The sequence below is a fragment of the Rhinichthys klamathensis genome, unplaced genomic scaffold (assembly GCF_029890125.1).
Source record: "Rhinichthys klamathensis goyatoka isolate OS25496 unplaced genomic scaffold, OSU_Roscu_1.1 h1tg000296l_1, whole genome shotgun sequence".
Lineage (NCBI taxonomy): Eukaryota > Metazoa > Chordata > Actinopteri > Cypriniformes > Leuciscidae > Rhinichthys > Rhinichthys klamathensis.
The window spans coordinates 800,563-823,888 of record NW_026606815.1 but is presented as its reverse complement, the minus strand read 5'-3'; the positions used below and the strand labels follow the sequence as shown (position 1 = coordinate 823,888).

Below are 23,326 nucleotides of genomic sequence, written 5' to 3'. Positions count from 1 at the left end.
TTAGTCCACACTACAGATAATATGGAACATTTTGTTCCTTCGTCAACCCAAATGCAGTAGCAAGTATGTATAGCCTACTTGTTATTGATGCCATGAAGTATGATTTTGGATTTATGTCATTGCACTATAATGCAACAGTAATTACTAGATTACTTTATGCAGGCAATCAGCACTTGATTGATTATAACTGGTGCAAACTGCTACGGCTAGATTTCTAACTGGTGCAAACTGCTACGGCTAGATTTCTAACTGGGACTAAAAAAGGGGAGCCTATCAATTATTATTAAAACTTATTCCCCCTGTTTCACAGACCAGGCTTAAGCCTATGCTAAACTAAAATGCCGTATTGAGATGTTTTAACTGAAAACAACTTGACATATCTTTATTTATATATATATATATATATATATATATATATATATATATATATATATATATATATATATATGTATATATATATATATTTAAATATAAATCAATAAATAAATTGAAATTGTAATGTGTGAACACTATACCTTGATCATTTAATCCAGACTGAAGTTGTGGGCTGTCATGAATTGCGACACTGTAGCTTTAAGTGGGAGAGGGCGGGCTGCACAGCGATGACGCAGGAATAATAATGAAAGGATGCTTGAAAATTCCTGCTAGACTGCAGCGTGTGTGGTGACCAGCCGAGCCGCACACTTCACACATCCTAACAAGAGTAATTACATAGGCAAGCGGAGAGTTAGACAGAGACTCAAAGAAGACTCCAAACAGGGGAAGAAAGAGGGGCTCTGGAGAGACTTGCAGAAGAGACATAACTCACTTATAAACAGAAAGAGTGGGACTTTGCCATACTTAAGTTCAATTAAGGATACATCTTAATTTATATAGCAATCTACTTGCTAGAAAAAAAAACTTTAAAAAGCGTAGGCTCTTTGCAAAAAAAGAAAATAAGGTTATTCGTTCAATGGTGTCAAAGATGTCATGTTTCATATCACTATGTCTGTCCATTTGGGTAGTACTCATGATGCCTGGCAGGACAAGTGCACTGAATGACAACATCGAGGTGATGGTCGTGTTGCCTCGCAACAACACATACTTGTTCTCTTACCAGAGAGTTTCTCCGGCTATTGAGTACGCGAGAAAAACCCTCGAGAGATCAGAACTGTTTGCAGGCTTGAAATTCAATGTGCGCTATGAGAACTCCGGGTGCGGGGTGGACGCTCTCTACGCGCTCGTGGACAAGCAGAGAGAAGAGCGTCCCGACCTGGTCCTCGGTCCGGTGTGCGACTACGCGGCCGCGCCGGTGACGAGAGTTGCAGCCCACTGGAACATCCCGGTGATCTCAGCAGGTGCACTGGCCACCGGCTTCAGGGAGAAAAACAGCGAGTACTCGCATCTCACACGAATCGCACCAAATTACCTGAAAATGGCTGAGACGTTTCAGGCGATATCCAACAAGTTCACTTGGAGATCGGTATATTTGATTTACGAAGATGATAAAGACGAGAGAAACTGTTACTTTACGATGGAGGGTGTTTTTACAGTGCTTTCAGAGTACCACATCGTCACAGATCTCGCTGTGTTGAACTCGCACGAGGAGAGAGTAGACACCGACGGAATCATCACGTCCATCTACGGGAGCGAAGGTACTCGTTCACTCGTCCATTAGCCTTCTAAATGCTTTACGCAAGCCGTTTTAACATTTATTCCTCAAGACGAATTAATATCTATTTTGTTTCTGTACACTTTTTCATTAGCTACAAGTATTTTTTTTATATCTTAATACTTATAGATACTAGTATGTATTTAATTAGTCACTAGTAGCCTTATTCATTATGCAATAACCGTGTAAGAAGTTGCACGTTTTTGGCATTGAATTGCATGAGGTTCTGAAATTAAGTAATAGTGTTCACTTCAGACTAATAATACTTCATATTATGTAGCCTATATTCCAATTGTCGCTTCTGCCTATTTCTCTTTTACTAGTAACTAATTCATTAGGTGCTAGTTTTATTTTCTTCTATACCAATAGTATGTACTCCGCCTTTACAAGTACTACTGATTAATAGTTTTAAGGAATAAAATGGCTTGCCATAGATGCCAAAAGTGTCTTACATACATTTGTTAAAAGCACAATCCCCTGGAGAAGTTTCTTGCCAGAAGGGGATAATTTGCACAAGTGGAATGGATGGCAACTTGCTGGGTTTGAGCCTGATACTTTTCAATTACTCTAAACAGGCGAAGGTCTCTGAAGAGACTTGCAGCAGAGACACCTTTCAATTACTAGACTAGATCTTAACTATTAGACTACACCACAAGTGGTAGTAATCCACATTGATACTAAATAGCATAGAAAAGACTGCATATTTCCAAATGAAGGAATTTCAGTATAACATGATGTAAATGGGAGACAGTTCAGATTTGGTGACGATAAAGGGGTACTTAAATGGTTTGTACTGTAGGGGTACGTAACGTAACTTACAAAATGTTTAGAAACCATAGATAATATTAGCTTGAAAAAAAAATCTGAAAATTCTGTGCAGCCATATTTTTTTTTCACCAGTGGCTGTTCGCTGCAGTAAGTTGTGACTCACTTCTATTCACAGGTCAAAAGGGGGTCAACACATTTCCTTATGATATTAAGTCTCTTTTAGTTTAAACTGGAACATAGTTTTTCCAGAAGTGTTGTATAATACCAAATGATAATACATTAGTAATCCTAACAGCAATCTCAAACTGGAGCATGTCGCAACAGACCAAGAACAGAGCAATATAGAACATATACAAACGTGTCAAATGTAGATATTTTCCTAACTAGGGCTGTTTTGATCCTTTCCTGATCTCCTCAAGCTCCCCGTCTATAAAGATAGATAAGAGGTCAGTTGCAGTCCATAAGAAAGCCTGTGGAAAAAATGATCAGAATTTTGACAGGCGGTCAACACTGAGCAAGAGCTGTAGGAATTTTGGGGAGCAATTGTAGGCTTTAGCACTCCCCTAGACATCCTCAAGCACTTTTTAACAGCTTTTCTCATGGCGGGTAAAGTCATGTGCGGTCTGCCTGACTGTTTCTCAATAACCAGAGAGGATACACCCTCCCTGGAGCTCACTCTGCTACTATTGGTGTTGGATACATTGTGGCGCTAAAATATATGCCTGCTGTGAATACTATGAACTGTCTGCAGTTATCCTTATTTCAAACATCCTATCCGTCTGCCCCAAATCTGTGGCGTTTCACAGAAAGTCTGACTGTGCACCTCCTTACTGATCCTGTTTCATAAACAGTGCATTTCTCACATTCCTAGCAAGGATGTTGTCGATTTTAGAAAATATACACATATACCTCAATACAAGGGCCCTGTATCACTTTCTTTCCTAAGACAGCCCTGTGCGTTGAAATGAACATCTTACGTTTCTTAAGCTAATATTGCATATTGCGTGAACGCTTGTAATTAAAGGAATGTTCCACCAATTCTGAAAATGTCAGTATGGAATGACTGAAACGGGGTAAGAGGTTAATGCTGTCTTGGGGCTGTTTTGACACTAACAATGACAGGGTAACAGCTCTTGAGGCCTTTTATAATTCTTTCCTTTTTCTACCAGTTCACAGCAGAGGTCCTCAACATGTTGCGATCCCTCACAGCAGCTATGGAATGCTCCAAGTATAATGACATATACTTCCTTTGATCTGTCCATCACAGGCCATGCAGAGATTTGAATGTGGAATCTCAGTGATGGGATGCATTTTTCAGGCCACCACCCAAATACTCAGGGCAAAATTTGACATCTGTTTCAAGTGTCTCCTGAAGGATAACATTGAACTGCACAATTATAGTCACAGAATACACTCCAAGCGGTGTCATTTCTCTGCAAAAGTACGAGTATTTTATGAGAAATGCTGCCATTTTTTACATTAAATTTACATTAAACAAGCAGTATGGCCAAAAGTCTTTCGACTACAGTATGGACAGTTTTGTTTTTTCGAGGATGTGGGTATTTCAAGCAACCTGTCCACAGGATCATCACCATTGGGGGACTCCGTGATGAGGGTCAATCATTTAAGTCTGCTTAATCCCCGCTCCTTTTCTTACACTCGACTGCAAGATCGTATTCAGATTAGCCTCAATCCAATCAACAGCTGATGGATAGATCAAAGTCCCCGTCATACATTTTTTTCATTTACGATAATCTTTTTCACTCAGATACATGTACATCAGAATACTGAAGAAAAGATCTTTCGCTACTTCCATTGCGACTTTTAAGCGACACCACTGCCTGTCCATGCCAGCCTCTGCCAAGTGACAGTTGTTATTGGGCCCAAATACTGTACAGTTTTATTTGACATCAGATTCAGCATCAAAAGATATGGGAATCTTTTCTTCTGCCTTTTGAAAACTGGTAAGCCTATTTATTTGGCTATCCTAATTATGCATGATTATATGGTTAGTTGCATTGTATTATTGGGATTTAGCATTGCTACCAAAACAGACCTGCGACCCACCAGTTGAGGACACAGCCATAGAGCAGCAGTTCAAAACTATGTGTTTTTAAGGAGCTTGTGATAGTACTAAAGCAGACATTTTTCCAAAATAAAATCTACCAGAATTGGTCTGTTTCAAAAAGGAAATATCACGTACATTTTTTAATTTTATTTATATAGTTGGCTATAACCTTATGAGCATAAACGTTTGTGTTTATATTACCATCAATTTCTGACATAGCCACTGTATAAATTAGCATATATTTGAATGCTAAATGATGCAGCCTGTTCCATGAGGTTGATTGCTGGCATTGAAATTAGTATTCCAGGCATGGTAGATGCTTCATTGTTTGCTCATGAAAGGCTGCAGTGGTGTAAGTACTGTAGTAGCAAGTACTGATACAGTACAGATGGCAAATATGCTTAAATGAATCTGGGTGTCAAAATAATAAATTACATTATGAGTTTGTACATATTTTAACTACTTGTCACTACTGATGGCTTGTTATTTTTTTTCCTTTTTGTTAAATATCATTTTAACTTCAAAATGCAGACTGCAACTGTGTTCAGTGGTCAGTGACACAAGCATGTAAGCAAGTTGATTTATGTGGCTGCTTATAATAACAGCATTCATCAGTATCTACTCTTTCACACAGTTTCTCATAATAACAATCCAGTACAGGTTGCCAAAAAGTTTTTGTTTGCCTGCAGTCATCTTTAAAGGACATCATTGGGATATTCTCCAGCGCCAGTGACGCCTGATTTGATTCATTGGCCATTGCAATGCCCTTGTTTTTGTTGCTGTCAGTCTTCGCTATGCAGTTTTGAACCTGTTGCACGAGGCTGTGGTGTGTCTGTTGGCACAGCTGAAGCAAATGTAATAAAATACAGATAACTTTAATGACATATGGCCCAGCCTGCACATGAGAGCTGATTAAAAAAAAAAAAAAAAATAGCACCTATGATGCTAAACTGTGGAGTGGGAGTGTTTTGTGCTCAATATCAGGTACAAATCGGGTATAATTGAAAGATGAGTGTCAACATTGGTAACAATCGGCTTGTTAAGTCATGACATAAGAAATACAGTTTTCGGGTCCAAGCCTCTACTAGTTTCAGCTAAGCTTTTAAAAACACAAGGTGTACAATACAGTCTCTGGGCTCACAGTGTCCCGAACACCAATATTTTAACGATTCATAAAGATGAATCGCTGGCCATCTGAGATTTCGGTATGGAGATAAAGGTTAGGATTATGATTTTTTTGGTGCTATGACATCACACCATGAGTTTATATTAGCACCTTTTGCTGTTTGCTTTTGGCATCTGATAGAGTGTTTGGACACGGAAACGACACCTAGCTGTTGAATGTCTAACATATAAAAGATGTAGTAGATGTAATCCCTATTATAAATACTACTTTTTTTAACGTATCCCTAGTGAAAAAAAAAATACTTGAAATATTTGAAATATATTCCCTTTTTCAATAGTACATTGCAAATATACTAACAATTTCTTTTACTATCTTTAAATATATTAAAAGTATATTAGCATCATGCTTTTACCTATTTTCACAATACAACTTTTAACACACTTTGAAATAATTGTACTTTAGTATATTTTCTAAAAATATATTTTAGAAAAATATACTTGAAGTGAAAATTAAAATATATTTTAGGTATATTTTAACTATGTGCTGGAAATTATCATTATAACAATGCATTGAAAGTATACTTTCAAAATACATTATGGTATACAACAATAGTATTTTTTACAAAGTATAGCTAAGTATTATTTGTTTATTAATGTGCATTTGTTATTGAAGACAAAGTGAGCAATTTGTAGTATTTGGAATAAGCCAATAAGGTATTACTGAGCATATATTTTTTACTCAAATATAATACACTTATGGTCGGCGACGATAGCCTTGTGGGCAAGTGCGCCGACATATAGCGAGTTTGAGGTCCGGCTCGTGGACCTTTCCATATCCCCCTCTCTCTCTTTCCCACCTCACTTCCTGTCTAGCCACTGTCCTATCCTAATAAAAGGCAAAAATGCCAAAAATAAAACAATATATATATAGACACTTATGCAATAGACACTTATGCTATATTGCTTTTATGTTTCGAAGACACTCGTAATGAATTTGTAATATACTTGTAACACAAATAAAGTACACTTCCATCCATCCATCCATCCATCCATCCATCCATCCATCTTCTTCCGCTTATCCGGGGCCGGGTCACGGGGGCAGCAGTCTAAGCAGAGATGTCCAGATTTCCCTCTCCCTAGACACTACCTCCAGCTCTTCCGGGGGGACACGGAGGTGTTCCCAGGCCAGCCGGGAGACATAGTCCCTCCAGCGTGTCCTAGGTCTTCCCCGGGGTCTCCTCCCAGTGGGACGTGCCCAGAACACCTTCCCGGGAAGGCGTCCAGGAGGCATCCGGAACAGATGCCCGAGCCACCTCAGCTGACCCCTCTCGATGTGGAGGAGCAGCGGCTCTACACTGAGCTCCTCCCGAGTGACCGAGCTTCTCATCCTATCTCTAAGGGATCGCCCAGCCACCCTGCGGAGAAAGCTCATTTCGGCCGCCTGTATCCAGGATCTTGTCCTTTCGGTCATGACCCAAAGCTCATGACCATAGGTTAGAGTAGGAACGTAGATTGACCGGTAAATCGAGAGCTTCGCCTTGCGGCTCAGCTCCTTCTTCACCACTGCAGACCGGTACATCGACCGCATTACTGCAGAAGCTGCACCGATCCGTCTGTCAATCTCCTGTTCCATCCTTCTCTCACTCGTGAACAAAACTCCAAGATACTTAAACTCCTCCACTTGAGGCAGGAACTCTCCACCAACCTGAAGTGGGCAAGCCACTCTTTTCCGACTGAGGACCATGGCCTCGGATTTGGAGGTGCTGATTCTCATCCCAGCTGCTTCACGCTCGGCTGCAAACCGTCCCAGTGCATGCTGAAGGTCCTGGTCTGAAGGGGCCAACACGACAACATAATCCGCAAAGAGCAGAGACGAAATCGTGTGGTCCCCAAACCTGACACACTCCGGCCCCTGGCTGCGCCTAGAAATTCTGTTCATAAAAATTATGAACAGAACCGGCGACAAAGGGCAGCCCTGCCGGAGTCCAACATGCACCGGGAAGAAGTCTGACTTACTGCCGGCAATGTGAACCAAGCTACTGCTTCGGTCATACAGGGACCGGACAGCCCTTAGCAAAGGACCCCGGACCCCATACTCCCGGAGTACCCTCCACAGGCCGCCATGAGGGACACAGTCGAATGCCTTCTCCAAATCCACAAAGCACATGTGGATTGGTTGGGGAAACTCCCATGAACCCCCCAGCACCCTGTAGAGGGTATAGAGCTGGTCCAGTGTTTCACGGCCTGGACGAAAACCGCACTGTTCCTCCTGAATCCGAGGTTCCACTATCGGCCGTATTCTCCTCTCCAGTACCCTGGCATAGACTTTCCCTGGGAGGCTGAGAAGTGTGATCCCCCTGTAGTTGGAACACACCCTCCAGTCCCCCTTCTTAAAAAGAGGGACCACCACCCCGGTCTGCCATCCCAGAGGCACTGTCCCCGACCGCCACGCAATGCTGCAGAGGCGTGTCAGCCAAGACAGCCCCACAACATCCAGAGACTTGAGGTACTCAGGGCGGATCTCATCCACCCCCGGTGCCTTGCCACCGAGGAGTTTCTTGACTACCTCTGTGACTTCAGCTAGGGTGATGGACGAGTCCACCTCTGAGCCCTCAGCCTCTGCTTCCTCAATGGAAGACGTGACGGCGGGATTGAGGAGATCCTCGAAGTATTCCTTCCACCGTCCGACGACTAAAGTACACTTTAATATCACTAATCAAGCATAATTAGTTGCGGCCTACACAGGCATATACTTAAAGTAATATTACTTTAATATCACTAATCAAGCATAATTAGTCCCTACACAGGCATATACTTAAAGTATACTTGAAGTTGTTCCAATTTAGTACACAAAAGTACACTAAAAGTTATGCTTTACTACAATTTAATTACAACTAAAATATACTTTTACAAAATTAGTTGTTTCAAAATAGCACACTTCTAGTTAACTAATCATTGACACACTTGAAGTATACTAAATTAGTCTGGCTGCAAGTATACTTATATAGATAAGTATATATATATATGAACATATATTTTGTCAGATCTCCTCACCGATGCTAAATGTCAGAAGATAACATTTCAATGAGGATGGAATACGGTGTTGCAATGTTTTGACAGTGAATGACGTGAGCACAGAAGCACAAACTGGCTGAGTGGTCCTCAGGGAGTGAATTTTCTAAGCCAGACACATGTCATTATAGCCCTGCTTATTTTGCATTATGTGCCATGCTGCCAAAGTTGGACAGAGGGGCAAGACAGTAAACCCTTATACTATGTAGCGATATAGCACAAGTTTGCAAAGCGATATTATTTCCATGTGCACGTTCACTCTATGCGTCTATATAGACCCCCAGGTGCATTAAATGTGGCACAACCAACGGTAAGTGTGCCATGTGTTGCCCCTTTGCATTCCTCAGCTCATTTGTAACTAGTGTCAGTGGGAAAAATCCAGATTTTTGAAATATTGCTGGCTGGAGCTGTACCCCATGGAATCGCTGGAAAGCCAACACAGGGCCTGTAGTGTGCTGTGCGCTCTGTAATTAAAGGGTGCTATAGTGCAGGAATACTGAGGTGAAGTTTGTCCCACTCAGCTGAGGATATTTCAAGCAGCGCATTACACTGACTGAGCTGTGGGGAAAGTTCCAATCCTCTGAATCTTCCTATTTATGGGACACTTTGCGAATATTATTATTATTATTATTTTAAACTCTGTTTGCTTGCTTGTTTGTTTATTTATTTTTGACCTCCTTGCTCCATGGGAATATGTTTCATACCTGAGACTGTGTTTCTGTAAGACCAGGTCAAAAATAAGCTATTCTATGATACTTAAAGGCTTGTGCTTACATAATTGAATCAATGCCACATGTTCTTGTAAACCTGGCCAGTAGCAAAAAGGTCATAATTAATCTTAAACGAACAGCACTGAACGTGTTCTCAGGATCATGACGATAATACAGTACATTAATGTGCATCTTGGTTTCATGGTCTGTAAAACTCTTATGAGGACACAGTGCTTTATTTTCTCTGCCATAAATAAAAATGGTAAAGGAAAATGATGATTCCGGTTCTGGTGCATACAGTATTATCATATTAACAACCAGTCAGTAACTGATTTAGGTCTCACAAGCCTTAACATTGTATCAGTTTTTGGAGTTGTAAATGACAATATCAATGACTTGTGGTTCAGTATGTGAGTCAGATTCATTGAGAAACAGCTCCAACTGAGTCATAAGTTGTGATTCATTAAAAAGAACCAGTCTTTTGCTCTGGAATCGGACTTCACTGGTCGTGCTCTGTTTTATAATCAGCAAAAAGAACCTGCTCAGAAGAGTCGTTCGTTCTGAATGTTTCATGCTGAATAGTTAGGCAGGGAACACTTTCAGAGTGTTTTAGGTCTGTGTACCGTCGTTATCATTGGAAGACACGTGCGAGAACGGAACGCAATAAAAATCATTCAGTCGCGTTATTTTATTTTGTTTATTATTTTCTTGGCTCCCCAACCTAGACATAAATGCCTTTTGACATTACTGTATACTCATAACCCAGGTGGAGATGGTAGCTTAAAGTTGTTATTTTGAATGGCAAATAACAATCTGTTCCTTGTTGTTTTGCAGTGGTGATTATGTGTGCCAAGGCGGACAAAATACGAGAACTCATGCTGGCATTTCATCGACGAAAATTAACCAGCGACAGCCACATCTTCTTCAACATCGAGCTCTTCAACTCCTCTTCCTATGGTAAAGCTGTATTCATGGTTGTTGTGCACTGATTACAGAGCTTATCTCTATTCCCAAGATGAGCCAAAGTCAGACAAGATAGTCCTATGACCTTGTAGCACAATGAAGCTATCTGCAGGTCTTCTGCTTCATAGAGATTACATTCAAGAGATATTTGGCTCAACACAAAAGTGCCTGGATATTGTTTGGTGTGCAGGTCCAGGATGTTCCACTGATGTTCCTGTTTATGTCTAAAAGCCCCATTGTTGCAGAAAATGTAACTGGGTATATATTTTACCCATTGTCATTGAGGTTTTATCAGCAGACACAGGCAAAACACGCTTGTATAATGCTCTTAACCTGAGAGACATACTTTTCTATAGCAAATCTTGCAATATGTTCATGTGAACATGAATTTATTACATTAAAAACACAACATTATTTCACAGGGGATGGATCCTGGAGGAGAGGAGACAAATTTGACAATGAGGCCAAGGCTGCCTATAGCTTTCTCAACACTGTAACATTGCTTAGGTCCACTAAGCCAGAGTTTGAAGACTTCTCCATGGAAATGAAAAAGTCACTACAGCAGTCGGGCATCCCTGTTTGTGAAGACTGCAGTGCTGTACGTGAGTCTTTGAAACGAAAATAATGTTAAAAATATATATTGAATATTTTCGTATTCATCTAAAGTATTCATCGTATTCATCTATATAAGATCTAAAGAACTTTGTTTCTTTTTTATCTGTTCATATTAGATATTTTATTCACGTTTCACCTTTTATTTTAATTTTCTATTTTTACATATAATATATATTTAATTTGTGTATATATATATATATATATATATATATATATATATATATATATATATATATATATATGCAGAATCTTCTTGGCTATTTTACAACACACCATCCTTTGTTAACAATATACAGGCAAATCAGCCAGTCATTCAGTCAGCCAGTCAGTCAATCAATCAAATTTTTCTCTTTTCTGCAATTCCATCCATTTTGTGGCCTGCAATATTCAGAGAGCTGCTGATTCTTTTATTCACACAGTTTAAAGTTAGAATACAGTGCACTCACACTTTAAGTGCTTTTGAATGAGTGACTTGGCGTTCCATATAGGCCCCATATTTTGGTCTGGCTCTTTGTCCCCATCATGTCAGCTTCCTTTGAAAAGCCATCAGAGTTTTAAGAAAGACAGTGGAAACTTTCTTTCTGAAATAAATAATTGTGGATGAATCAAAGTGCCAAGGTTAATAACCTCAGTGGGGGCCCTGACACTTCTGACTGGCTCAATTGCTGTATCAACTGGAGCCACAAAAGATTTGAGCTGGACCTTTGTGGGGGACCACTACCATATAGAAATGTTTTCAGACAAAGCCCATTCTCGTTCCAAATATGAATGTCAAGACTTCAGTGTGCCAAGCACAATTATTTCACTGTATGAGTACACTTCCCAGAGAAGCCTTACCTGACAGAAGTACAGGCTAATGTGATGTTTCACAAACTTGGCCCTTTGCTTGTAGCTACCGCTTGTATCTGCTCAGTTTTTTCTGACTTATATTTCTGACATGCTGAATTAATGAGCTGGCTGAAGAATGCTCACTTTATTCATTAAGGAAGGTGATACATTTTTTGGAATTGGCTTACAGTGAGTGGTGTTCTTATGAGCATCTGCACAGATTTAAGCAATTCATACTAGCTGCCAGGAAATGCAGCCGTACTCATTTGCAAAGAGCCCCCCATATGCATAACGTAAATCTTCTGGATAAGTGACAGTTTCCACTGTTAACATTCTAGAAGCTAGGCTGTATAATCCAGCTACAAAGTAAGACCTTTAAAAGATTCGTGAAATATATATATTTAAAAAGTGCTGTTTTAGATCCAAAGGTGCTGTCAATCATATGTCCTTAGTGACTAAAATGACTGAGTCTGTAAAAAAAAAGGTATTTTTATGCTCTGATGACCAGTAGGTGGGTGTGTTGGATTACCACAGTCATTAGGAACATGTTTTATGTATTCAGTATAATGTATTTTATGTTTTATGTGTTTGATTGGATTTCTCCAAAGTTTCTTCCATGTTTTCCACTTGCAAAATACTCTCAGAAGAAAAGGTTTTAAAATGATCTTAAAAACAGGCAACATTCTTCAGCATCATTAACTGTTTCTAGTTGAGAAACGTCATCTCTTCAAAAGAAGGAAACTGTGAATTTGGTCAGACTGACATGTATTTGATCTTACTTAGTAATAGTTGTCATCTGTTGGCCCTCAGGTTTATCTGTTACTTATTTTCATCTAATTTCGGCTCGCCCGTCGTCGTGCGTCACTGCAGATTATCAAGTTCCAGCATGACAAAACCATTGAGGCTCAACAAATCTCTAGAAATTCTTTTTGCACAGATTTAGCATTTATAAAATACCTATCTTCTCAGGTGTGTATAATCCAACCACAGCTTCTTAAATCAGGTGATTTGTGTTAAAGTCGAGCAATTTAAGGTCAAATTCCAGTAATGAGGTTTTAAAGCTTGGCGACTGACTCTAAGATGTATATTTACGTTTGTACTTGAGTAGAACTGCCTCAAAAGAGGATCAGCGAAGCAACTAGGCACATTCATTAGAGATGATCGAACTCAATACACTAGACTGCACATGAATTTAAGGCCACCCCTGATTGCTTCTTTCCTTTCCTTCTTAACAACCCTGCTGACCATTAAGGGTCCCTAAAACCATCTCACAGGATCTGAACACACTGTGGCCGATTGGTTAAACCGAGACAAACAAAGGAAGTCACAGACTTATTATAAGCAGGTCATTCCGCTTCAATCGTCTCCATTTGATCAAAAACAGAACAGACCTGCGATAACGACCAATATAATTCTCTCATGACAGCCTTTACTCTATCACATTTCTCTATCTTATAATTCATGCAAAATAATGCTCAAGGAATGTTTGATCAGAAAGAAAGGGGAACTATGGAGGACTAAATATTACATTTATAAATACATACTTGAAATGAAAAAAAAAGAATACATGACCCATGTGGGTCTCCCCAATGAGATGAAATGTATTTTTGAATTGAATATACTTATCATATTTTCATTAATCTACTAATTGAATAATTAATTTCTGCATGTATTTATTTTATTTATATTGTTTCTGGAATTTCTTTCTCCAGTATAATAAGAGAACTAAACACATTTCGCTGCCTCACCTGTTGCTTTAAACAATGCATTATAATTTAATTGTGGTACATGGATAAAGAATAAGATCTTTATATTTCTGTGAAGGTTTTCACAACAGGTCATCACAGAATATATATGACTCAGTCCTTGCATTTGGACTCTGATTCTTATCATTTGAAGAGGTTTCACCAATCATATGAAAGGCTTCATCATTTAAGGTTTCGAGTGGTCTTCAATCAACGAGAAAAAGTTATTCTGCAGCGACTGAATTCTAAATGACTACAAGCTCTTCACGTACAAAATAGATGATGTCTGAACAGTTGATTGTCTTTCATTCTCTCATTGCATTCCATTATGAAGAAATAAAAATATGAAAATAAGTAAAATCAAATATTACATATAGATATAAATAAGTGAAAGAATTAATATGTTTAACTGATTATTGCGGAAATTATTAAATCAAGCAAACTAAAAATAAATGAACATCATAATAAACATAATTTCCCATTGGGTCATTTATATTTTTTCTTTCATTTTTCATATTTGTTTCTCCATATATGGTGTCTTAGAAGTTCTGTTCTGGCCTTTCTGTCCTAGCATACCTAGTAGGGACAGTGAGACTCCACTGGGTAATTTTTTCACCAGGGTGAGGAAACTGACATGCGGTTGCACCTTTTCATGCCAGAGCCTGAAGTTAATCAGCCCAAATAAACAGAAACAGGCTTATGGGCAAAAACAGTGAGTCCAGTGAGCCCTGAGGATGAGTTACATTAATTCTAATGATGCAGAGCCAATTATGAATTAGTCCCGTTATGGAGTTCTCTCTCCCCACCCAATATGGAGCAATGTAACACATAAAATTAAAATTATATATATATATATATTATATACTGTATATGTGTGTGTGTGTATATATATATATATATATATATATATATATATATATATATATATATATATATATATATATGCTTTATAAATAAGAAACTGATTTTAGTCAATTTAAAAGTTTTATGAGATAAACAAAAGTGAGATTAAGATTAAGATTGTGAAACTTAAAGTCAAAAATAGCCAGGCTAGGCAATAGAAAAAGGGAAAAAACCTTACAGTGGGTTTATTTATTTTTGTATAAATAAATCAAAAATATTTTTTTTGTAAGAAATCACTTTATCATTTAAAGATGCTGCAAACTGTGATGGAAAACCACAAATCTCAACTAGGGTGACAGACCTTGAGACCTCTCCTTTTACATCTTAGTTAGAATAATAGAAATTTAATCAAAATCTCTTCTATATCTCTTTCATATCACATTCTTGAACTGAGATGGCATCAGTTTTACACAAACTGTTAGCAATAGTGCCTTATCTTAAACATCAGCAGGGTTTATTTCGCAATGAGAAAACATGACATTTTTTTGCATGAGGAATGTTTTGTCCGATACATTTTGTTGCTGAATCACAAGCTGTGCTGTATGAAAACACGGCAGGGTTTGTTATGCTCTGAATGCTTGGAGATTTCACCTCTGTTCACGCTTCCAAAAATGAATGTGTATATAAACAGTCATATGACTATATCAGCTTTTCCTGCTGTTTCACTCTTATTAGGCAGTTGAGGGTGAATGTAAATATACAGTAATCTTGGCAGCTGGATATCGAATCTTCCCCGGGCTGCAGACTGACTAAGCCCCAGGTTTTACTATTGTTTGCCTTGGGCTGCGCACATGCAGCATGCGGCTCTGTGGCAGGAACGGACCATTAATCCATATCAAAACATGAGCATACTAGTACGTGCTTTTCAGTATTCATGGCGGCTGGGTAGCCCTTATTATTTTTTAATTGGTTAACATTTCATTGAACAAGACAGTGCTGTTTATGGATCCTTTCCATCTTTTTCACTCTTGATGTTAGAAGACACTGCATGCAGTTCATTCATTTGCAGTTTTACTAAAATATGAAATTGATAAATGAGTTGCTCTTGGATTCTCTCATGATAACCTTTGCTTGATCATAGTTGTCTACTAATGTCTTATAAATCTATATAAATAAAATTTGGGCAACGTTTCTTCAGAAAGCAAGGAGAGTTATAGAGGGCCGAATATTAAATAAAAGACTGATGAAATGTGAAAAATAAATGCATGTGTACTGTAATAATTCATAGAGGCAATGTAATTTTTTATAAATTTAATCATCAATGTATTATCTTAACTTACTAATTTATAAAACCATTTCAAAAATATTTAATTATGTATTTATTCATTTTATTTATGAAAAATACTATGTTCTATTTGAATAATAAAATATTGTTGTAGCCAATAGCCTCGTGGGCAGCACTCCAACACCCTAAGTTCGAGTTTTCCTTTCCTGATCACGTCCCCCTCTCTGTCTACCCTATTTTAATAAAGACAAAGATGTCAAAAATACATCTTATTAATAATAAGATATTAAAATACAAAATACAATTCATATAAAAGAGAGTGTAAATGTGTGAGCCCTGTGATGGACTGGCCATCCGTCCAGGGTGTCCCCCACCTGTGGCCTGAAACGCTGGGATAGGCACCCTGCATCCCCGCAACCCTGCAGAGGATTTAGGGGTTTGGGGATGGATAGAAACATTTTTATCACTTCTCTATTTCTTACTCTAATATGCTAATGAAGGGTTAAAGCCTGGATATTGGCCTTTTTCGTTGATGAATAGAGGTGTCTCTCGGAACCAAACATCATTTTGATTAAGAAATTGCTGTCTTCACCTAGTGTTCCTCAGACCTTGCTCTTTTATTGCATTACAGGTCAATATGTTTATGGAGGGGTTCCATGATGCTTTGCTTCTGTATGCAATTGCCTTGCGTGAGGTGATGAGTAACGGTCTGACGAAAAAGGATGGACTGGAAATCACACACAGCATGTGGAACAGAACATTTGAAGGTAATTAGGGGGTAGAAATGCTGTGCTTTTTCCCGCAAAAGTACTATGGATACTGGACTGTGGCAGACATATACTTGTAATTTGCATTTTATAACAAAAATTAATCGGCAGCTGTAGTTCTTAATTGCAAATATATACTCATAAGTGGGAGAATTGACTGGTTCAATTTTGTGTTAAAGTTCAGCAACAGAGAAGGTAAACAGTGGCAGCAAACTCAGCAGTAAACCTTGCACTAGCCAGACGGTGTCAGAATAGGATGGTTACATGAGAAAATAAACATTACACTTGCGTAACCCTTTGGTTAATCAGGCTGATTTTGCATGTGTGCATCTAGGGTTGGGATGCAGCATTAAATTAACATACGGCCCTGAATGTGTTCACTGCATAACAGAGCACATTCTATGAATTGCAATTATTTTATACATGAGACTTTGGCAGTACCCACAAAATATAACATTACTTGCAAGGAAGGGATTTGAAGCAATATAACTTGATAACAGTATGCACACTCAGTTTGTAGTATGATCAATTACCTGTTTATTTAAATTATACAAATTATGTTAATCGAATAAGTACTCTATCAATAGTCACAATAGCCGCCGCAAATTACATATTTTGACCATTTTAACCTATTTACTATCAACGGACCAATACACTATACACTTTCATTTAAAAGTTTGGAGTCAGTAAGTTTTTATTTTTTAAAGAAATTAATACTTTTATTCAGAAAGGATGCATTAAATTGGTCAGTATTGACAGTAGTAAATGCTTTTCTTTTAAACTTTCTGTTCATCAAAAAATCCTGAAAACAATTTTTTATGGTTTCCACAAAGAAAAGTTTCTTGAGCACCAAAACAGCATATTAAAAATAATTTCTGAAGGATCATGTGACACTGAAGACTGGAGTAAAGGACCATTCACACCAACAATGATAACTATAAATATAACAATAACTATATTGGCGTCCACACCAACGCATGATATTGTTCTGTTTATTCTAAGCAATGCAGTTTTGTCATCTTCCACTTTAAATGCGTGATTGGTTGTCAATGTTTTTATTTTTCATTAGGTGAAAAAAAAAAACTGTTCTGAAAGTCATTCTAACGATATTGTTAATATTTGCCATTATCATAGTTGTGGCGTGGACTCTGCTATTCTTTTACATTTTATAATGATTTTTAGAACCATATCTTTATTGTTATCATTATAGTTATCATCCTTGGTGTGAATGGGCCTTAATGGCTGCTGAAAATTCAGCTTCATCCATCACAGGAATAAATTAAGTTTTAAAATGTAATAAAATAGAAAACGGTTATTTTAAATTGTTATAATATTTCACAATATTACTTTTTTTCACAGTATTTCAAATTCATGCAGTCTTGCTGAGCATAAAAGACTTTTTTCAAAAACATAAAAAAAATCTTACCGAACCTAAATTTATTAACGGTAGTGTATATAGCAATTTTCCATATAAATTGGTTGGTGGGTTGGAAACACTTTTGTCCTTTAAGAAATCAACATCCTATTAAATTATATTTTACACTCTAAGCTTATTATTAAGAAAATAGTAATGCATATTTTGTGCAAAAAGAACAGTGGAATCTGAACACTGACCAAGTCCCATTTTATTCCCATTATTATTATTCACCACATTTGATTCCCATTATTGTAGTTGCGAACAGAGGGTTCGCCAGTATTCTTGCCACTGTAATTCATTAAACTTCCCTTACAAAATAGGTGCTCAGACATGTCTGCGGCCCAGACCTGTCTCAATGACCACAGCAAGACAACTAAACGTGAAATAACAATGTTTTGCTCTGCCAGAATCATCAGGAACAGGGTCATGTTTTCCTGTTAAATTAAATAATATTTTAAACATCTCAAGAATTCACGAACACAGATGTACAGATGAAATTACCATTTCTGCAGTTAAAGCCAACAAAAATGGCAGGAGGCGGATGAGATTTCCTGTTGTCTTGCCCACCCGGAATTTGCCGATTCTTGCTGGTGTTTTCCTTGGAATGTTTGACTTTTCAAACTAATTAATTTTCTCATTCCTCGCATTCCGTTATACAGGCATTGCTGGCCAGGTGTCTCTAGATGCCAATGGTGACCGAAATGGGGATTTCTCTGTCGTTAGGATGACAGACCCAGAGGCAGGAACGCACGAGGTATGCGCATGTAATCATTTCTGCTTTATTTGACCAAAAAAGTCAGGACAGTAAGTGAAATTCAATCATTTCAATTTAATTTTCAGGATTTGGTTTACTATGTTTGTGCCAGAATTATGTCTGAAGTAAGGAAAGAGATGTCTTTTTATGCCTTTAGACTATCATGAACTTTGGGACCAATGGAACTTTCATAACCATGCCAGGCTTTAAGAAGGAATGGTTCTCCTTGCGAACAGCACCAGGGCCTCCACCCCCAAAACACATTGAACCATCATGTAAATTACCTCTACTTCTTAAAGACTGACACTTTTTTGTAACAGCATGATATGCACATGTGTCATATATTTATTATTATAATTTATGTGCAGCTTTCCTTATAAATGGTTTCATTTTCTTTTCTAAGCAGGTGGACTAGGTGTATCGGCAGTGACTGGGCTAATAGTAGGGGGAATTCTGGGAACAGCTCTCCTCATGGCATTCTACTTCTTTAGGTAAACACCAAAAACATTTTTTTTCTCCATAAAATAGGTCAATGTATTAAAGTCCCCCTGTAGTCAATAATTGTATGCCTTAAAACTCATCTTTGTTCACCAAAATGACACATTAAAAAAACATTCCTCTGAAAACAAATTTTCTAAAACGGGTAGCGCAAAAATGTCTACGTCTGTATCGCTCTCTACAACATTGAACACATAATGGTAATTAATATAATTAGCCTTTAGCTTGACTACGTTATCAAACAGCTAATAATATGTTGCACAAACCATGTTCCCGTTCCCGGGATAACCTGGCTTCTCTTGAGACTCCCCTGCTTCAGAGCATAGTTAATGATATGCTAAAGTCCGCCCACACGTTGATGTGATTGGTTACAAGGTAGTTTGTGACATAAGGAACACCGGCGATTATAAAAACTGCGTTTTTGAGACTGTCTTTGGTTCACTGCAGTTTTAAGGAGAAAATACTCAGCAATGGTGTTGACTTATAATTTGCACATGGTTTGTCCTAAATTATATTAAAAACACCACATAGACATATAAACAACGTTAAAAACTTGATTTTCATTTTATTTATAATGAAATAAGTGTCTGAAATTTAAATCTCAGTTTTATTGTTTTAGAACCATCTGCCCAAAATGTACTCTGTTACTAACATAACCTCGGTTCCCTGAGATAACGGGAACGAGTATTGCGTTACAAGACACTTTGAGAAAACTCCTTTTTCTCTAATACTAAAGCCTTATTGAATCACGCAGTAAAACTGCACAAACCTATGGCTGTGCAGTGAAACTGCAAGAACATATGGCGCTTGCAAGTCACCCACTCGCTTGACCGATGCTAAGGATAGCAGGAGGGCGGTCTTTAGCGAAAGGGGGCGCAGCTCAGCTGACTGGAGTGGCTTGAAGGGATGGCCTCTGAGATCCCGTAGACAGGTCCCATGTTGGAATAGTAAGGGGACGAAGCGGGTTCATCCTCTGAGCCCGACCAATCCTCCGTGTTTGAAGCCGCCAGTGACATGTTGTCATCGGGGAGATCCTCTTCAGATCCCCCAAATGAGACCAGGTCACTCGCGCCAGAAGAGGCAGTGGAGGCAGAAAGTGAGGCATGCGGGATCTGCGCTGACGTGAGCTCACTCGTGGCCGACTGTTTCTTTCTCCAAGGTTCCTGGGAGGAAGGGAACGGGAGAGCGCAAGGGGCGGAGCCACTCTCTGAAAAAAAAGCTAGGTACCCAAGTCAGAAGCATTTGTGGCGTGGCATTTGCAACAAGTCAGCTTGATCTGCGGCAAAGCTCGTTCGACGGTGAGAAGGCTTCTTCTTTTGTCTCGGCGTCCAGCGAGGAGAAGATCTTTGTTGCTAAAGGAGAATTATTCTGAGATCCTATACCAGATTTCCCGCTTATATAGATGGGTAGGGGTAGCCCAGTATATAGTATATAGTAGGTTCGCACAGTTTCCCTGATTGATTCAATAAGGCTTCAGTATTCGGAGAAAAAGGAGTTTTCCCAAAGCGTCTAGCAACGTAATACGAGTGAACCGTATCAATAGGGAACTAAGTGCCCAAATGCTTATTGAGATAATAGAACGTTATTAGTACGCTGATACTTGACATCTACATTCATGATATTGTTCTTCATCGCTCCTCAGGAAGAATTACAGGATAACCATTGAACGGAGAACACCTCGAGAAGAGTGTGACATTGGAAAACACCGTCAGTTGCGGGAAGACTCCATCAGATCTAACTTCTCTGCAGCGTAGTCTGCAGTCGTAAGTCGACTGCTGGGGTGTTCGAATTCGGGGAAGGTGCATCTCAAATGGGTCTGTTGGTTCATCAAACACCATCCCAGGAACCCAGAAATATTTATAGACATGCTGTAGTGTTTTTTCCTTGTAAATTTTTCTTGCTCTTCAATTCGTAAACTCAGGAAAGTTGAATTTTTGGAGGAGAAGTGCTCGCAAGGCTTCTTGACTCTCTGTAAAGAAAAAGGGTCTTTTTTTTTATTAAGCTACAGACCTTTTTTCCCTGAAAAACCTTTGTCCCTTTTTTCCCTGTAGAAGCCTGTCAGTTTTGTAGAAAAGAGTGGGCTGACTTGAGTCCTGTCAGCTGCTGGGTCGGTGGGGCGAAGCGGTTATGAGATATTGAGGACTGTTAGTGTGAAACTCAGAACTTAAGCTTACTTAAAACCTAACACTCTCCCCAGTGATCTCGGCATCATTTTACCTTCCTCTTCTTCGATTAGAGAATGTCCAGTAGAACACACTGATAAACATCCATTATTTCTTCTTTGTAGACTTGGTTAGGAGGCACTGATGAATAAAAAACTGATGTGAACTTTAAAATGATGTTCCTCTCTGTCAACACGTATCTCAGCAAGCTTTGATATATCAAATTTGGCTGCATGCTGAAACTGAAACACTGAACTGTTTTTATTTATGATTATAAATTCTGATTTTCTACAATAGGTTTTAGTCCCACTAATTATAATAATTGAATATAATTTCAACTCTCTGTCATATCTTGATTTACACTGCCATGTACAGTATCATACATGCTGCTGGGTGCCTCATAACCAAATGTTGTCTGATTCAATTGATAAAACCGACTGTTGTAAAACTAAACTATGTCCATTCATGTCAAGATGTTTAAAATAGGAATAATTTCTGCTTTTGAAACTTGTCATGCTTTAATAGCAGCAAAAAAGTCTACTATATGTCAGTCGTTTTGTACAGCCCCCTTTTTATTGTTAAACATCACACTTTTTGAATGCTAGAAAGAGTTTCAAAGAAGAGATGATTCTGCTCAAATCATGCCTGATTTTTCATCGTCCTGCACTTTGTTCCATCTGTTAAGGTGAACTGCAGAGGCAAGCAATTTGTTTGGTTTAAAAAGATAAAAAGGAGGTTGTGAGAAAGATATGTAATAGATATATAGATATGTCACAACATGATTTCATACACAACAGAAGCCGGTCTACCTATCAAAGAAAGATTTTGAAAAGCTATGTTCAGTTTTTATTGCACATGTACATTTTTTAACTTTATGTCTTTAGATTGTCTTCATCAGGAGGTGGTTATCAATAATCTATCAGTTTAATAGCATATTATAAATTATATTTTTAACTTTTGTGATTATTCAGTAATGAGGATGAGATGTAAATGTGAAATGTCACATTTAAAACCACCTCTATGGTGTGCGCGTCAAAAAAAATATAGGGTTTTATTCAGGCTTGGTATGATGGCAATTGTATACTGATGTAAGTAAATCTATCAACATAAGATGTGATGTTATTTATTGATATTTTTGTAGAGGTTTCATTTTTCTTAGTGTTGATTTTAACATTGTGTCTTGTGTGAAATATACAGAATCATTTTTGTAAACAGTATATCTGCCTTGTCAGAGCAAATTTATCTGATAAGTATATTTACAAGGCTTTGCAAACACTCAGAAGAATTGTAACTTATTTAGATTGATACATATTGACCAATTAAAAAGAACATTTATGAAATGAAATAGTCTCTCTGTGTTTACCACTAGTGCCTTTCATACAACTAGGCCGACTTTAGTCGCAGCACATCTTTTGCTCTTGTAATTTAATGTCTAAAATTCATAACCAACAGTGTGGATATGTTTTCCGTGAGCTTGTGTCCATTCAGTGGACCAATGGACTATCATAGCTGTGGTCTGAAATTCCTCATAGATCTCCAAGAGAGTGTGTGCAAATGATCCCAGACTGCAGAGACACTATGTGAACACAGGTCATGTAGCCAAAGCAAACACAACTCACTTCCTTTGCTGCTCATCACAACAGGTGTCTCACACACAACATTTTTCCATTGCTAGTCCATCTATACAACTCTTCCAGAACAAATTTTAATGCTAAGGGATTGTTCACTCAAAAATGAAAAGTCTGTCCTCATTTACTTACTCTCATGTCATTCCGAACCTGTATGGATTTCTTTCATGTGTGAAACACAACTGATGGATTTCTTTTTTGGCTGAACTGTTCCTTTAAGATTCTCCTAAATGTTTATCTCACCAGACACAAATTACCATCAAAATTATGAACCAATAGTCCGAAGTCATGACTTTTAATGTCTATTGGAGTACAGTATGAGTTCAAACACACTTCAAAGAACCATGAAATCCCAGCTGATACAAAGTCATTCTTTGACCTCACATCTGGCAATGGAAAACCACATGGAAAAATTCCTTGAATGCTT

General features: G+C 38.2%; 1 protein-coding gene across 2 annotated transcripts; it reads left to right on the top strand.

Annotated features, from left to right (window-relative positions):
• Positions 1 to 650: 650 nt before the first annotated feature.
• On the top strand, positions 651 to 22,616 carry npr3 (natriuretic peptide receptor 3). Of its 2 annotated transcripts, none has more exons than XM_056269994.1 (8): positions 651 to 1,634; positions 10,229 to 10,351; positions 10,780 to 10,955; positions 16,305 to 16,440; positions 18,517 to 18,611; positions 18,769 to 18,886; positions 19,018 to 19,102; positions 20,752 to 22,616. In XM_056269994.1, exons 1-8 carry the CDS (start codon positions 953 to 955, stop codon positions 20,861 to 20,863), a joined length of 1,527 nt encoding a protein of 508 aa, XP_056125969.1. In that variant the 5' UTR covers positions 651 to 952; the 3' UTR covers positions 20,864 to 22,616. The 2 variants fall into 2 exon arrangements, with proteins under 2 accessions (XP_056125969.1, XP_056125968.1); XM_056269993.1 differs by having other exon boundaries at positions 19,015 to 19,102.
• The last annotated feature ends 710 nt before the right edge of the window (positions 22,617 to 23,326 follow it).

Coding starts and splice junctions, on each gene's coding strand:
- npr3 (XM_056269993.1), top strand. CDS start 953: ATGGTGTCAAAGATGTCATGTTTCATATCACTATGTCTGTCCATTTGG. Junction 1,635..10,228: donor GTCCATCTACGGGAGCGAAG/GTACTCGTTCAC, acceptor GTTGTTTTGCAG/TGGTGATTATGTGTGCCAAG. Junction 18,612..18,768: donor CAGAGGCAGGAACGCACGAG/GTATGCGCATGT, acceptor TTATGCCTTTAG/ACTATCATGAACTTTGGGAC.